Raw genomic sequence first — 18,258 nt, forward strand, 5'->3', positions numbered from 1 at the left:
GTCTAGAATCTGTCAAACAACACTCAAACAAATGTAATCGTTCAAGTTTTAATAAAAAATATTAATTATGAACAAAGTTATTCAATAAAATGAAAATGTGTGCCATATTACCCTCTTCACCTCTATTTCTATTTTCATTATACTTACATGTATCTTTATGCACTAAAATTTTAACGACAAATAAGCCCATATTAGACTAAAGAATACATAAATTAAGCATTTGTACATATTTTTTTTTTCATATCCTCAATAGCAAAAAATTTAATGTACGAGGGCAGTCCAATAAGTACTTAGCCTACAAAAGAAAAATGAAAATTTTGGAAAAGTGGCGATTTATTTCTCAACATAGTCTCCTTTTAGCTCGATACACTTGACCCAGCGATGCTCCAACTTTTTTAACCCATCTGAAAAATACGTTTTCTTGAGGTCTGCAAAGTAGGCCTCCGTGGCGGCGATGACCTCCTTATTCGACTCAAATTTCTGCCCGGCGAGTGACTTTTTCAAGTTTGGAAACAAAAAAAAGTCGCACGGGGCAAAATCTGGAGAATACGGTGGATGGGACAGCAGTTCGTAGTGCAATTTGACCAATTTGGCCGTGGCGACGGCGGAGGTGTGAGCCGGTGCGTTGTCATGGTAGAAGAGCACTTTTTTCTTTGCCAAATGGGGCCGTTTTTTCTGCAATTCGGCGTCGAATCGGCCCAATAATTTGGCATAGTAGAGCCCTGTGACCGTTTTGTCCTTCTCTAGGTAGTCGATATAGATCACATCTTGTGAATCCCAGAAAACGGTGGCCATCACCTTTCCGGCCGATAGGACAGTCTTCGCCTTCTTCGGAGCACGTTCGCCGGGTGAAGTCCACTGTTTCGACTGTTCCTTGGTTTCTGGTGTGTACCAGTGGATCCATGTTTCGTCGACGGTCACGAAACGACGCAGAAACTCCTTCAGATTGCGCTTAAACAGCGTCAAACACTGCTCTGAAGTGGTCTCACGGTTGCGCTTGTTGTCCAGAGTGAGCAAACGCGGCACCTATTGCGCCGACAGCTTTCTCATGCCCAAAATTTTATGCAGGATATGACCCACGCGGTCTTTTGAGATGCCTGTTTCAGCTATCGCGCGCACCTTCAATCGGCGGTCTGCCAATACGAGATCGTGGATTTTTGTCACGTTATCCTCCGTACCATTTTCGGGGCACCTGGACGTGGTTCATCAAAAACCGACGTGCGACCACGTTGAAACTCGTTAAACCAATTTTTGACGGTTGCCATCAAAGGAGAAAAGTCACCGTACACAGCATCCAAGCGCTCTTTGATTTCGCTGCGCGATTTCTCTTCCAAAAACAAAAATCGAATCATCGACCGATATTGCTCTTTTTCCATTTTTCTAAAATCCGCGGACATGCCCGCTTCCACACGCGGTCAAAACAAAACTACGAGTCTGATTCGGCTGAAATTTTGACAGTAGCCGTCTACGAGAATGTACTACACGATAGTAAATCTTTTTTGCGATACTGGCACCATCGGGCGGTGAGGCTAAGTACTTATCGGACCGCCCTCGTAATGTTGCAACATGGACATAGGAATATAGAGACAGCGCATAAGCTCAGAAGATAGGCAAGGGGTGATGCTGAAATGCGAAGGGCGACTGTGTCTAAGTCAACTTCAGATAAATTAATGTATATAAATATACATATTGAATAATCGCGAACGTGTTCTGTCAGATTCTTAAAAACATCAGTTGCTATAAGTAGTAGTAGTAGTAATTGATTTATTCGTTTCTTTCCAGGTTACAAATCTTTCTCACTATATACTTAACTCTAATCTTATACGCTAAACTTATACTCTATTCTTAAACCTATCATAATCTCATCCTATCTTAACCTATCGCTTGCTTTACACACACACGGGACCTTCGTTTTCGTCGCCAGTTTCGTGCCTCTATCTTTCCTCCTTAATCAAATCTACATATTTACATATTTACACTTTCATTCCCCTCCTAGGCAGCACTCATTCACTCACTCACTCACTCACTCCCTCTCTTTCTCTCTTTCTCTTTCTCTCCCCCCCCCCCTATTATCCCTGTCATCAATCCACCTCCTTCCCTGAAACTCTCTAATTTCAACACCTATTCCTTCCCCTTCCCCCCTCGCTCAATACTTCCTCCACCCACTCTTCCCATGTCCCCTTTGCTCCCCAGCTATCACATTCCTCCCACACATGTTCCCACGTCTCTACTTCTCTTCCACACAGCTTACATAGTCTATCTTCCTCTTTCCCTCTATACCCCCTCTCTTACCCCCTCTTCCATTCTATACTTTGCTATCCTTGCCCATCTGCTTTCCGCCCAACCTTTCTTCAGATATCCCAGAATCCTTTCTCCCCAGAATCCCTTTTCCCTTCACCTTCTTATACCATTTGTTTTACCTCGATCTAACAATTTTGTGGAAGATCTTTCCCTCCTTTGCTCTTGTCTGTCCTTCTCCTCCACTTCCCTAAAGTTAAATTTTCCCTCTTTTCTTCTCTCCTCCATTTCTATCATCCCCGCACCTTTTTCCTCAAAAAATTTTTTTTTCTCCTTCTCTCACTTCGAAAACTTTCCCCCCTTCTTTATTCTCCCCCTTATTTCCTCCCAACATCTCCTTGCTAGTTCACTTCCCCTCCCTCCGCCAGCCTCTCCTCGAATCCCCATGCCCTTCTGCCCGCCCTCGTTCTCAATTTCTCCCATTGTAGCTCCTCCCTGATCATGTATCCCGGTGTCCTCCAACTTACCCCTAGCAACCACTTTAAGTAACTTTTTTGAACTCTTTCCATTTGCTCCCTTTCCCTCCAACCCCACACTTCCGCCCCATATGCCATCACCGTCCATATCATAGTGTCAAACATCCATACACGCTTCCCTCAATCCCTTTCAAACTTTCTCTTTCCTATACCCCATTGCTGCTATTCCCTTCTTTACCCTGTCCCTCACTTGCTCCCCGTTTCTCTGGAATATGTACCCTAAGTACTTATAACTTCTAATTTTCTCCACCTCTATCCCCTCCCATCTCCACCTTATCTTTTTCCTTCTCCTCCCTTCCTTTACAAATCTCATTATTTTTGATTTTTTCCCATTCACCACCAACCCCTTTCTCCTCATATATCTTTCCAACCTTGCCATCATTGTCCTCATCCCATCCTCATCCTCAGCCAACAGAACTATGTCATCAGCATATGCTAACGTATAAACCTTCTCCCCCCCCACCCTTACCCCTTCCCATAGTCCCTTTCTCATGTTTTCTACCAAGTCCGCTGTCACTAAATTAAATAGCCCTGGACTTAATAGGCACCCTTGTTTAATCCCCCTCCCCGTCCAAAAAATCTCGCTTATTTTCTCTTCCACTCTGCTTTTAGTCTCCTTTATCATTTTCTCACACCTCCATACCATCCCCTCGCTAATTTCCCTCTCTCTTCCCAACACTTCTCTGTCCACAGAATCAAACGCGGCTTTCAAGTCAACAAAAAAGGCCTCCAATTGCCTCTCTCCTTGCTTAGCTGCCTGTTCACCAAATAGTTCAGCACATACATATATATTGTCCCCATTCCTTTCCTAAACTCCGCTTGATTCTGTGGCACTTTATTTCCCTCTTCAACTTCCCCCTCCACCCTATCTGCTACTATTGTTGCGTAGATCTTATATAATGACGGCATCAGCGTCATTCCCCTATAGTCCTCCACCGTTTTCCCCTCCCTCTTCTTCCTTATCGGGACTATCATACCCTCACTCCAGTTTTCGATCCACTCCTCACCCTTCCATACTCTATTGCATATCTTCCATATAGCTTCCTCTAGTCTTTCTCCTCCATACCTCCACACCTATCTCGTTCCCCCTGCTGCCTTCCTCTCTCTTACCCTTCCTATCGCCCTCCTTATCTCCTCCCTTGAGAGCTCCTCTTCGTTTCTTTCTTTTTCCTTCTTTTTTCTTCTTGTCTCTCTCACTACTCTCTTTTCCACTCCTCCCAACAGTCCCTTAAAGTACTCTACCCATTCCTCCATCCCGATCCCCTCATTCACATTTCTTTTTCTCCTTCTTTCTCTATTTATCACCTCCCACACCTGTCCCCTTGTTCTCGACCTTTTTGCTACTTCTGTCCACTTCTCTCTTTCTTCCTCTGACACAATTTATTGTGCTCTCTTTTTGCTTCCCTATACTTCTCCCCCCTCCCCCTTTTTCCTCCACTCCCTCAGCTCTTTTCTCACCCATTTTTTACTCTCCTTGCATTCCAAGTCCTACCATCCTCCTTTCTTGCCTCTCTCATCCTTCTTCTGTTCCCCTGTACCTCCTCCTTTAATTCCTCCCAGTCCATACTGACTCGGTCTTTCTTCTTCTCCCATATCTCCTCCATTCTCTCCCCAAATTCTTTTTCCTTCTTTTGTCCACCTCCATTTCCTCTTCCCCCTCCCCTTTCTCCTCTTCACCTCCCCCCTTTCATTAATCTCTACCACCAGCAAAAAATAGTCCGATTCCACCCTGTCCTTTACCTTCACTTTTACCACTCTATCCCAAACCTCATCCCCCCCATTATAGTCCAGAACCAAGTCTCCCCGTCCTCCTGAATATGTCTATTCCCTTTCTTCATCTCTCTTCCTACAACCATTAAATATGTACCATCCCACCTCTTCCAGCTTACTTATTAAAAATCTTCCCTCCGCATTCACCTTTTTGTCTTTCGATCTTCTCCTCTCTTCTTCTCCTCTCTCATTTCTCCTCTCCCACCATCCTCCCATTTCCCCGGTTCTCGCATTGAAATCCCCTCCTATTATTGTTCGTACTCCTCCTTTTCCTCTGCCCAATTTTCGATTATCTCCCATTTTTCTTTTAAGTCCCCATTACTATAAACCCCCACTATTCTCTATATTTCCTCTCCTAATCGTACTTTTCCTACCATCGAACTCTCCATTAACTCTCCGTTTCCCACTCCTATTACCTCTATCTCTTTCCTTATCCCCATCAACATCCCCCATCGCCCTCCCTTTCTTATTCCTTCTCCCTGCCAATTGCGCTTCCAACCTATATCCCCCCGGCAGACCCTCCTTTCTCCTTTATTTGCTCCCACCCTCTTTTCTCTAACCACGTCTTCAATAAAATTACTATATCCTATTCCGCAATATCTTTCCAAAACTCCACGTCCTTGTTTCCTAACCCCGCCATATTCCAAAACACCACTTTCATTGCTTTACTCCTCCCATCATCCTCTTCTCTCCTTTTCTCTCCCGCATCTCTCTTCCAATGCCATCCCTTTATCTCCCCTTCTCCTATCCCCTTGCCACCCCTTCCTATGCCATTTCTCTCCCTTCTCCCGCATTTTTTTCTTTTTTCCATTCCCTTCTTTCCCCACCCCTTTCTTATCCCTTCCTCTTCTTCATCCCATAACCACCATTCTCCATTTACCAATGCTTTATTCTCTCCTATCCAAACCTTTGCTCTTTTCCTTTCTTCTGCTTTTACTATCCCTCTAAACTTCCACCTGCCTTTCCTTCCACGTTAGATCATCTCCTATCCAAATATCTCCCCCTTTCAGCTCTCTCTTTTTCCTCATAATTTTTTTTTTGTCGTCTTCCGACCCTAGCCTAACCATCACCAGGCCACCCTAGTCTCCTCTTCCCGCCCTCACTTCTCTCACTTCCTCCACTTTTACCTCCATTCCTATCTGTCTAAATATTTCCCTAATTCTCCCCCCCCAAGTTCTCCCCCCTTAACGCCTTTCACCACTACGTTTCTTCTCCTCTTCAATCTCTCTTCCCTTTCCCCTGTTCTTTCCAATTTTTTCACCCTTTCTTCTATCTCCGCCCTTCCTGTATCTTTTCTTCCTCTCTTCTCCCCTCCCCCGCATTCCAATCTTTTCATTCTTCTCTCTAGCTCCTTTATCTTTTCCCTCCTCCCCCCCTTCCCCTGTCCTTTCTCTCATTTTTTCTCCAACTCTCCTATTTTCTTTTCCATCCTCTCTTTCTCCCTCTTTCTCATATTCTCCAATTCCACCATTAATACTGTCATCCTATCTTCCATTCTCTCTTCCATTCTCTCCCATTTTCCCTTGAGCTCTTCCATCCATTTCTTTACTATCCCCATCATTATTAGCCCCTCTGCCTCCTTACACGGCGATCTTGGCGTCTTTTTACTTTTGCTAAACATCTCCAGCTTTTTCTCCCTTCCTGTTTGTCCTATCTCCTCCTCTTCTCCATTCTCCTCCAATTCTCTCTTCCTTTTTCACAGATCTAATACACCTACACTCCTCGTACGTTCCCTTCCCCCCTGCCGCTCCTCCCTGCCCCCGTTCCCTCTTTCTTCATCTTCCTACTTTACCTTTCCTTCTTCTTGTCACTTTCCTACGCTTTTCGCTCCGAGTTTCCTCTCTATTCCGCCTCGTACTTTCTGCTGTTGCGTACGCGCCTTTCTCTTCCTGCCGCAACGCCTCGCGCGCCACTCTACACTCTTTCCTACTCCGCGCCTGTACGTTCGCGCTCTTCTTCTCTTCCCCTCTTGCCTCCCACTTCTCTTCACTCTCCTCGTGCTCACCACACTTCCTAACCTCTCACGCTCTTTCAGGTTTTCTCTCTCTCTCTTTCTCTCAATCACCCACACCGTTCGTACCCCGTTCACTCCACTACTCTACTCCACTCGCACTGTCTTCTCATCCACTTCACTCCTCCAACTCTCTCACTCCACTTACTCTCTGCCTTCTATAATACACACCGATACTCGCTTCTATCTCCACTTGCTCCGAAAACGGAAGTCCACATCAGTTGCTATAAAATTTGTTAAAATTTTATTTGTTAAATAGTGGCCATGATATTTTTTAATTTCGGTTTCATATTTACGAGCAATTAATATCACATCATGGGAAAGTTGGATTAATCCTCCACGATTTTTCATACATCTGTCAACACTTGCACACGCGCACGGTAACGGCCAATTAGACTTAGGCACACTTTACTTCATCGCAACGTCCCGCAGTGGCTTCCTCCTCGCATCCCAATGCTCTGTCCTTATATTCTTATGTTCATGTGTTGCAATGATATATTGTTGTGTCATAAAAACATCATTAGTGAGCAGCATCAGGCTGATGTGTTTTGCTATGGGGGAAATAACTGATTACAAATAAAAAAATTGATTTACATAATTTATGGCTTTATTTTCTCTCACAAAATATGTTTATAAAAATACATGAGTTTGGAATAGACGCGCTTGAAGCCAAAATGGAAAAGAGTTTGCGGTACTTTATTAATTAACTTTAAGCAAGAGCAGATGATGTATTCATAAGTGCGTTGTACAAAGAATATTAGCTTGCTCGCCTGGCCTTAGCGCTATTTCCCTTATCCTTCGCCCTGCGCGCGATTGGTGCCGCTTGACTTGCACTAAAAAAAAAAGAACTGCAATACCAATGTTGAGGAAGTTCAGCTTTAGATTTAGCATCCCTTTAAACATTGAGATTGAGATGATTCAATTACGTATTACTAAAATAATTAAGTATTGTATGTGTCAGGTGTTTACATTATTTTGTCTATCCCCTGTACTTTTGCATCTTAAATATAATTATTTTTGTTATATTAATACAATGTTTATAAGGAAAATAAATTGTTTAATGTTTCAGATAACATTAATAAATAAATCTATGTTTTTTAGCCCAATCATTTCAATACGTAACTCAATTGACCAGATTTAAGACTATCTTGCGTTTAACGCAGCAATTTAATGCTTTACAATTCTAAATTCGTTGTACAATATGTAAAAGTAAAATGTCACCTTTGGTCCCGTTGATAGAAACTTATAGTTAATCGTGAAAGTTAGAACATGTTAGTATTTTACGTGAAACCGCTCGATTAATATCTCAATAAACACCAGCCAATTAACATAATATTATTGTTACAATTTTACAACAGTATAAATGTAATATAACATATGTTGTACGTAACATTGTTATTTTGCGTTGGTGAATGTGAAATTATAATACATTTATGTTACGTTATTGTTAGCTGGTGTTAACTGTAACATATATTGTTTCGTCCACAACTAACTTTGGCATTATTAATATAATCATTTTATTTTTTTATTAGTATACTAGCACCAAAGCTAGAATCAAACAGTTTTATTGAACTAAAAAAAAGCAATATTTGTCTTCTTCTTTTCTTTAATAGTTAATTTTTCGAGGACCGGCATGTTTGAGAACGACAGTTTTACAGTTTTAAACTTAGAATTTTGCCGACTATGTCATTGCATCAATTTATGTAAAAGATGATGCCATTCTTTCACGGTCCTCTAGAGATTAATTAACGAATAAGCATATATAAAATTGATGACTATTCGAGTAAATGAAGTAAAAGTTCCTCTTCCATAATCAAACAAAAGTCGAACATGTCTTGAATAGTGTTATATACATCTATTATTTCACAAGTTTTGAATATTGAGACGTTTTTTTTTGTACATCATATTTACACGTGATGCTATTAGTAGAATTTAGTAGAGGGTAGTCTACTCTTCAGAGCTAAAAAAAAAACGATTTTTTTAAATATATTTTTTTAAAGCTAGTGGTCTTAAAAATATACTTGACTAATGACGAGTCGAAAAATTTTTACATATAGAAAAAAACACGTTTCATAAAACTTTAAACGCGTTTTTTTAAAACCATATTTTTGAACATGGTAATCACGATTTCAAAAAAATTGTTAGTCCGATTGACTTTTATTTTTATAATTACATTTGTAAAACATGTTATTATCATTTAAACCTCAATCAATAATCTAAGTTGACTCTTTTCTATGTTTGGAAAAGCCATAAGAGAAAAAAAATGAAAAAAATTCGAAATATTTTTTCAAACTGCTGTTATTAAAAATATCTATGCGATATTAATTATCGAGGTTTAGATGAAAATTACAAGTCTACTTATTAAGAAATATCCGCGTCTTTTCAGACTAACAACACAACTTCCATCTTATTGTCAAACCGATATTTATAATTGATTTTTATATTTGAGATCGTTTTAAGATGTTTTTAACTAAGCAGAGAACTACGGTCTTGAAATAGAATCGACAATGAATGCCGGCCTTAGTCATCATCATCATCTTCTTCATTAAGTTGATACTAATTATTCTTAATAACTCAAAAATATGGGAACAATACAACTATTGCAACAAGTAATATCTTGATTATCATTTGACTGTATTCGCGATACAAGCTTAATCAGAGAAATGATTATGATCGGTATTTATAATCGATTCTTATATTTGACTATCTTAAGAGGATGCTAAAGTACCACGAATTACCGACATTTACAGTGCATTAAATATCTTTGGATTGGCTTTACAGAATCACAAAAACTTTTTTTAGAATTGAAATACGCGTAAAAAGAAAGGGTGTTCAGGTCAATTTTATAAGAAAATCGAACAAAAATTTAATAAATCATTAAAAATTCACTCGTATAGCCTTCACCTGAGGTTAACTTTACCTTAATACAGAAGTTGTGTAGCTCGTGCGTACAAAATGATAGTAGAGCACTGTTCAGAAAACATGCACAAATAACACTGACCTTGCAAAATTACGATTGAACGCCTAACAAAAAAGATACGCTAATGTGCTTTTACCACGCGCATATTTCGCTCAGCGAAGCTGAACTGTCATAAACAGAGCAATATGGAGCCCAACAGTAGTTGATAGGACTTTTCGCAGATGGCGAAATAATCAAAAAACAAAGACAGATCTATGCAATGGACAAAGAGCAATAGCCTGGTCTTGCTCGAAAAATAATCTACAGTGATCTGTAGGACCGACGTCGAGGAAGTTCTTCTGTTACTTTAGCATCCTCTTAACTATCGACATATAGTACTGGACGAAGCATAAAACCGAAATTTTCTACGCAGACGTAGAAGGAGGAGGAACGATAAGTAAGAAACAGTGATTATATTAATTTAGGGGGCAGGACCCTTTGGAGAGTGTCAAAACAATCGATTTTTTTACTGTATTTTATAAAAGTACATACTTTTAAGAATCTACCCTTAAATTTTTACAATCAAATTATCCTAAAACACATTTCATGAATTTAGATTAAACATGGACACATAAAATTATAAATTTTATGTAAAATTTTATTGTGTTTTGGGATTTATTTTTGGGATTTATTTTTGTAAATTTGTCATAACACAATCCATATAGTTAATATGATTTTTACTGTAATTTCTAAAAATTGAAATTTTTCTAAAAATTGAAATTTTTATCTTTAAGTTTTATTTAACAGTTAGTATTTTAATTCTTTGTAAATTATATTTTTAAACATATTTCATTTAAAAATTGAAATTTTTAAATGAAATATGTTTAAAAATATAATTTACAAAGAATTAAAATACTAACTGTTAAATAAAACTTAAAGATAAAATATTTTTAAATTATTCATCGCTTATATTATTAAAATTTAATAATTTTAATAAAAATATTTTTTTTATATAATTTACCAATTTTATTATATTTAATTATTTGAATATAAATTTGTATTAAAAATATTTGTTTTGCTTACACATTGCAAATACTTCTTAATTGACTCAATTAAAATTTTACTAATTGACAACAAGATTTTCTATTGGCAGATATCTGACCCGAGCAACTATTCACGTAGACATCTATTCGGCAAACTTAAGTCACGTGACTAACAGATGAAAGAGCTGTGGCTGCGCTAACTGCTACGTAAATGAATGCACCCATATTGTGACCACAGCTGTTTGCAGAATGACATTTAACCATTAGAGCTGCATTCGGGAAGCGCGCTATCGGCGCTATTCCGTCATTCTATCTTTATCGATCATTAGACGTAGAATAAGGATAAAACGATAGCGCTGATAGCATACTACGCAAAACAGTTTAGATCATCCACGATTGAAGCTGAATGAAAAGACAAACGTGGTTATAATACGTCATTTACATGTTTGTGTAAAGCCGGGTCTACAATGAGTCGGTAGTCTGAAGTAGTCGTAAGTCTGAAGTCTTAAGTCTTAAATCTTAACCTAAGTCGTTTACTTTTCAATTTTTCGCATCTACAATGAGTCGTTAGTCGTAAAGCGAGTCGCTCGGCTCAACCAATAGGAAGAAAGCAAGCTGTGGAAAGTATACGTTTTGACTGTTTATACCGGTGACTATTGGTTCAATTTTTATTATTTCCAAATCGTCAAGATTCATTTTATTAATTGCGTTGATCTCATAATTGTAAGAATCGTCAGGATGGAAGTTAACTCACATGCTGTGACTTGTGTAAGTTTGCGCGTTGCCATGGTTGCCATTACTTTCAAACATAAGCGTTTGATTGGTCAGTCTTAAGTCGTAAGTCTTAGAAGTTGGCTGTTGGCCAACTTCACCGATTCACCGATCAGACTCAGCGATTACTCTTCCGACTCTCTTCCGACTCACCGATCATGGCTTAAGACTACGATAAGATTACCGACTACAGACTACCGACTCATTGTAGACCCGGCATAACCGTTTCAAAAGTATCAGAGTATTTCAAGTGACAGAGTATGTTTATATATTAAATGGTGTTTGATGACATTAGAGCGGTCACAATATGGCAATGCTTGGAAGTGATGGGGAAATTCAATACAATATTAGAGGTTGTGGTGGGGGTTCGATGTCGCTTTTCTCTTTATATATATATATATATAGGACTTTACGTTTTACCTATAAAATTCAGAAAGAGAACTTGGGGCAATTTTTGGCAGGGACGTAAGGTGAATCTCAATTAGTAACCATGCCCTAATTAGTGACCAGACACATATATTTATTGGAATTGCAAAAAAATTTTGCAATACATTTTGCCAGTATTAACTTGATAATCTTCTAATTTCAAAATAGTACATGTTTATATGCGTTTTTATCAGTTTTATATTTTATTTTAATAATTGAAGCGTATTAAATGTGAGCGTGTTGTCATTCAAGGCATGTCGTGTGTACAACGTTAGCTTATAAGATATGCGAAATTCATGACGCACTTACGTCAATTAATGTGTGTATTTAAATTACATATTTTATTAAAAATAGTGATAAAAGTGATTACTTATATTATTTAGACGTAGAAGAAGTTAACAGTAAATGCAATTGTACTACATGGCTAGTTGAAAATAAAATATATGTAGTGGTCATTAATATGTACCAAAAAACATATGTTTCAAAATAGTGACCGATTAGATAAAATAGCATGAAATAATGTGGTTTTTTTATTTGCTTCAAAAAATAATCTTATGTTATTGTTACATTTTAGTTTATTTTTATATTAGCTTGTTTTGTGGCTTTTTAACGTTAAAAAAGTCCATACAGTATATAATTGCACTGTCTTCATTGAAAAATAATGGACACATTTATTATAAGATGTATTACATTTTTGTAATAATACTTTCACAAAATTACTTTTTCTTATCGAGAATTGCATTTTTCTCATTTCCAGATAAATTTTTATAAAAGTCGCAAATTTATTTATCACTTCATCAATTTATTCACCTTTAAATACTTGACAATTTGCTTGAAGTAGTCATATTGCAATTCCAATCACTAATCGGAACAAACATAGGTTACTAACTACAAAACAAAATCGAACAGTTACTAACATATACATTTATACGTAGCGATATATCTATTATTTAATGAATATGTATAACATTACAAAATTATTAGCAATAATTTTCTGTTGATAAAATGATCGAGCTTTTCTACAATAAGAATTTCCATTAAAAGCCAAGTTTTATTGATTTAAATCTCATCCATTTCTTTCATAGATCTTACTTGGTCATTAATTAGAATATTTGTCTTAGTAAAGTGAAAAAACGCTCACTTTTTATAAATGTTTTATATTTTGTTAAAACGCGCGCATGTTTTATTTAAAAAAGACAATACTCCCTTGTTTAATATTGAACAACAAATAATAATAATAATAAGTAATAAAGATTACTGGAATCTATGGATACTTGAGTATTTCTTTTTTACAAGCGCAATTTTACATTTGTGATCTGATTTCAATATTTTTTAACAATTTTTAAAATATATAATGTAAAAATTAATTAGAATTTGCAAAAAAAAGAAATTAATAAAAAATTATGTAATAATACGATTTGAGGTATCGAAGCATTGATTAATAACGGATTTTAATAAAATTTTTCGTAGATAAGACTGATATCAACCTTTATTAAGTAAGAGTGGAAAAATGCAATTTTCTCAAACATAAACTTTCGATTTATCACGAAATTAGTCGAAGTGATGTGAACCGCAACAAATATAAATTGAACATTATTAACTTTCAGCTGACACAGCACACTAGTAGAAGTTTCAGATAGGAATTTAATACAAACTTTTATGAACCGTTCCGAAATCTGTGTCCGTTCTAAATCGAGATCATTCGAATCAAATTTGTAACCCTTTTCAATCCGTTCACCAACTCTAATTTCTTTCCGATTGAATCCATAATACAACCAGGAAAACAATTTCAATCTGTACGTCCTCTCCAATTTTAATCCGAATAAATCGGACATCAATCCGAAACAGTCATTCAATTCTTTTTAATCCGTGAGTTCAATGCAAATGAATTCGAGGTTTGTCAGAACGAGGTTTTCAATTCTTCTTAATCCGTGCTGTTTCTCAAGGTTCAGTCGAATAAATGCGAAACAAACCTTCAAAATTCTTTAATCTGTGCATCCAATTCGAATAATTTCAAAGCTCATCCAAAGAAAGAAAGAACTTTCAATCCTTTTCAATCCGTGAGTCTAATCAAAACGAATCCAAGACTTGTTCGGACAAAGTTTTTCAGTCCCCCGTGCGATTTCTTGAGGTTTAATCAGAATAAATCCGAAACAAACTTACTAATTTGTTCAATCCATGCCTTTAATACAATTAATTCCAGAATATATATAATTTTAAATTTATTTGTATAAATAATACGCTTTATACATGTTTTATTTTTTTGATAACATATATTGACCTCATCTATCAGTTATATGCATGTATTAGCACATTGAATTCACAGATCATCACTAGGGATGATCTGTTCGCAGCCGTCGCAGAGATCAAGCATCATTCGCCACGGTTACGACCCGAATGGGTGATTGCTTGGAAACATCCGAAAAAAAATTTCAGAGAAAAATTCTGTTCTCGGAAATTTTTTTGTTGCGAAAAATGTTTCTTAAAATATTACAAAAATATTGTTTTGTTTATTAGGATTATATAATGATTTAATACCTATTTTCATTAGGCATCCGGTTTAGATTGGATTTAATCGGACTGGAATCTTTCCGCCGATTTTGAATTACGACGGATTCAATCGGATGCGAATCTTTTTTTATGGATTTATTTGGTATAAAATTGGCTCAATCGGGTACAAATTTTGGACTAAAAAGGGTTCAGGCAGATAGAAATTTTTCTATTCAAATCTTTCTTAGACCTTCACCAAGTATCGTTCACCTGGCCTGTTTACAAAAATGCTTGATATTCATAAATTGTTCGCTCTTTCTGAATATTTAGAATATATTCAACTTCTTGATTTTCGCATTTATTTACTTTTATTTTTGACCTTTTAGAGTATCAATTTAAAAAATTGTTCAAATTTTATGCATTACGTACCGAGATATATGCAATTGAAAATGGTCGGGTGATGTATGTACACCCATGTGTGACAAAATATCGGATCTAACATAGTGTGTTAGCTGAGGATTAAATATATCCGAAAAATACCGGAATGCTTTAACATAGTCACGTAACTGCTCGTAATTCCTTTATGTCGATTATTACTTCTCTCTCGCAAGAAACTCCGTTTTTTTTACTTTGGGCTTAACTTCGGTGTCATTGTGTACTACTTTGCAAAAAACGAAAGAGAAACTTTTTTTATATCTACAGTGTATAGACTTTATAAACATTTATCATTTTTTAGGTGTATCTTAATAATTTATATATTCATAAAAATTTCCAAAATTACCTTTAAATTTGGCTCTCAAGAGTAGACTACCTCCTTAATTCAAATATACTTAACACTATCGAGAATATACTTTGTTGAGATATATTCTTAATGAAATTATTTGCAATCTCAATGATTAATATTACAAAAAAGATTTCCTGCTTTCTTCACATTAAATACGGAAAGCAAAAAATGACATAAATCTTCTTCTCAGTATATTCCACACAATTACACATAAGAATACAATCACAATAATTACACGTAAAAACACAAATAGATGAGCTATAGATGACTTACTAGCAACATAAATTATGTTATGTATTTAAAATATATTGTTCAGCACTTTTGTATTACCCTTAAAATATTATTATATAGCTAAACTATATATCAAATATATCAAGTTACATTAAAAATTGCAGACATACAAACATGCAGATATTTTTCTTTTGTGAATTGAAGAGAAAGAGAGAGAAAATGCAACATACACTATCATTTCTATTTAGATATAAACTTTTCGTTTCTTTTTAGACGAAAAGATATGACGCATAATAAATAATAATTAATTTTTAATGTTGAACATTAGTTTGTATATACAAAATATAAAACAAAAGTACAGAATTTAAAAAACAGTAAATTGAATTTTTTAGCTTACATCCCGAAAAGCCTTTAAGTATTCTAGGGGCAAACGTTTTAACTCTTTCTCTTTGTGTTTCTTTTATAAACGGAAAGATCTTTGGAATGTAATTCTCGTGTTTTTAACGATTTAAAAATAAATGATATAGATTTTAATTTAACAGAATAAATGGAATAAAATTTGTAAATCTTTCAGCATTATTACTATAAAAAATTTTTTGTGCTCAGTTTATCCTCTGAAGTATGTGCAGCTACTCACAATTAGTATCCCTCTGAAGTCTGAAACAATAACAGTTTTTGTAAATTAAATAAATAAACTTATAACAATTATTTTATTCTTAAAAAAGTTTTCCATCTTAAAAAAGTAAAAGAAAATCACATAACTTTTATTCATACATGTATATACAGGATGTTTGGCAATTGATAATAAATCTGTCGCATGTAGGTAGAATAAATCAAATTGAATCGAAAAGTCTTGTACCACTTTGCGATTCTTGCAAAAGTTAACGAGTTATAAATTAATAAAAATTCCAAATTAGTCCCGCCCACAGGCGAATCTAAGCGTGCGATCGAGATTGCCAAGCGTACAAGGCGGGGTGTTTACTGCTTGTTGCGGAAAGTGGCAACGGCTACGCAAAAACGAACGCTAGGCTCCCGCTCTAGAGCAAGCAGTTAACACCTCGCCTTGCGCGCTTGGCAATCTCGATCGCACGCTTAGATTTGCCGGTGGGCGGGACTAATTCGGAATTTTTATTAATTTATAATTTGTTAACTTTTGCAAGGATTGCAAAGTGGTACAAGACTTTTCGACTCACAAGGAGTAGACAAGAACTGTAAAATGCCAAACGAGATGATTCATAGCTCATTCGAAAAGGGGAAACAAGTACGAGGTGTGATCAAAAAGTAAGGTGACTTTTTGAATTTCGCGCGCTCTGTACACTCTAATTTCAAAAATTTTTTTTTTTTTGTGTTGGTACACTCGTCACGATCATATGTTCACAGTTTTGACTATATAACATGTGTTGTTTTTATGTGAGAGGCATAAAGGTTAGACTCGTGTTTGCGTGCTCGGCGATTTTTTGCTGTTGAAAATAATGGAACAGAGAGTTTGTATTAATTTTTGTGTAAAAAATGGTATTAAGTGTTCAAAAACTCTTGAAATGTTGACAGTGACGTATGGTGAGTCAACTTTGAGCAAAAAAAATGTTTATAAATGGTATAAGTTATTCTAAGAGGGCCGAGAAAATGTTAACGATGAACCTCGCTCTGGACGCCCCAGCACGTCAAAAACCGACGAAAATGTTCAAGAAGTGAAAGAAATTGTGTTGAAAAATCGTCGAATCACGATTAGAGAAATAGCTGATGATCTTAACATATCGTTTGGCTCATGCCAATCAATTTTAACGGATGTTTTGGGTATGACACGTGTGTCAGCGAAATTCGTTCCAAAACTGCTTAATTTTGATCAGAAGCAGCGTCGCATGAACATCGCTCAAGACATGTTGAACGACGTCAATGACGATCCTGATCTGCTCAAAAGGGTTATAACTGGTGATGAAACATGGGTATATGGTTATGACGTCGAAACCAAAGCCCAATCATCCCAGTGGAAGAGCCCAGGAGAGCCAAGACCGAAAAAGGCACGCCAAGTTCGTTCGAATATGAAGGTTTTGCTCACAGTTTTCTTTGATTACCATGGCGTTGTGCATCAAGAATTCCTATCACAAGGTCGTACGGTAAACAAGGAGTATTACCTTGAGGTTATGCGGCGTTTGCGTGAATCAATAAGAAAAAAACGTCCGGAAGTGTGGAAAGAAAATTCATGGATTCTGCACCATGATAATGCACCTGCGCACACGTCGTTACTAGTGAGTACTTTTTTGGCCAAAAACAATACTATCATCATGCCTCAGCCACCGTATTCACCAGACTTGGACCCCTGCGACTTTTTCCTCTTCCCAAAATTGAAAAGGCCTATGAAAGGACGAAGATTTGCGACGATTGAAGAGATTAAGGCTGCATCGCTGGAGGAGCTCAAGACAATACCCGAAAGTGCATTTCAGAAATGTTTTGACGACTGGAAAAAACGCTGGCACAAATGCATTGTATCAGAGGAGGATTATTTTGAAGGGGATAACATAATTTTGGATGAATAAATGAATATTTTTTTATAAAAATGAAACCTACTTTTTGATCACACCTCGTATATTAAAAGTGTAAAAAAGTTAGCGTGAATGGACTTTACTTTTTAAGAAAATTGCAATTAAAGTTTAACATTGGGACGTTTGTACGTTAGGTACTAGAATCTTGAACCACTATTCAAAAGAGCGTCATGGCTGAGAAGGATAAGTGCTAGCGTTACATTTTTCCTTCCGCGGCGGACCGGGTTCGAATCTTCGCAGCATCAAATTTCTTTTTTAAGCCTTTTGTTATTACATTTTATAATTGCATTATTTTTATTATTTTTTAAATTAATGAATAATGATGTACTTATCAGGTGTATGCATAAGTTTTTTCCGGTTTTTTGGTAAAAAAAAACACGTAATCAAGGGAAATTAATTTTTGTTTGTTCAAAATATTGGCCATCAGCTTCTACACATTTCGCCCATTTTTCAGGTAATTTATGAATACCATGCCAGAAAAACTGCTTGTCTTTTGCGGCAAACCATTTGTCGAACCAT

The 18,258-nt window shown here is 36.4% G+C and overlaps 1 protein-coding gene and 1 pseudogene across 1 annotated transcript in view; both read right to left on the reverse strand.

The window, feature by feature from the left end:
• Window positions 1–562: 562 nt before the first annotated feature.
• On the reverse strand, window positions 563–2,862 carry LOC120356925 (annotated as a pseudogene).
• An 11,302-nt stretch (window positions 2,863–14,164) lies between these two features.
• Window positions 14,165–18,258, reverse strand: part of LOC105197698 — a 119,201-nt gene continuing 115,107 nt past the window's right edge. The window contains exon 7 of the mRNA XM_039445734.1: window positions 14,165–15,856. Coding sequence (XP_039301668.1) covers window positions 15,839–15,856 — 18 coding nt within the window. The 3' untranslated portion in view covers window positions 14,165–15,838. The remainder of the gene's footprint in view (window positions 15,857–18,258) is intronic.

Source organism: Solenopsis invicta, chromosome 2, assembly GCF_016802725.1.
Source record: "Solenopsis invicta isolate M01_SB chromosome 2, UNIL_Sinv_3.0, whole genome shotgun sequence".
Lineage (NCBI taxonomy): Eukaryota > Metazoa > Arthropoda > Insecta > Hymenoptera > Formicidae > Solenopsis > Solenopsis invicta.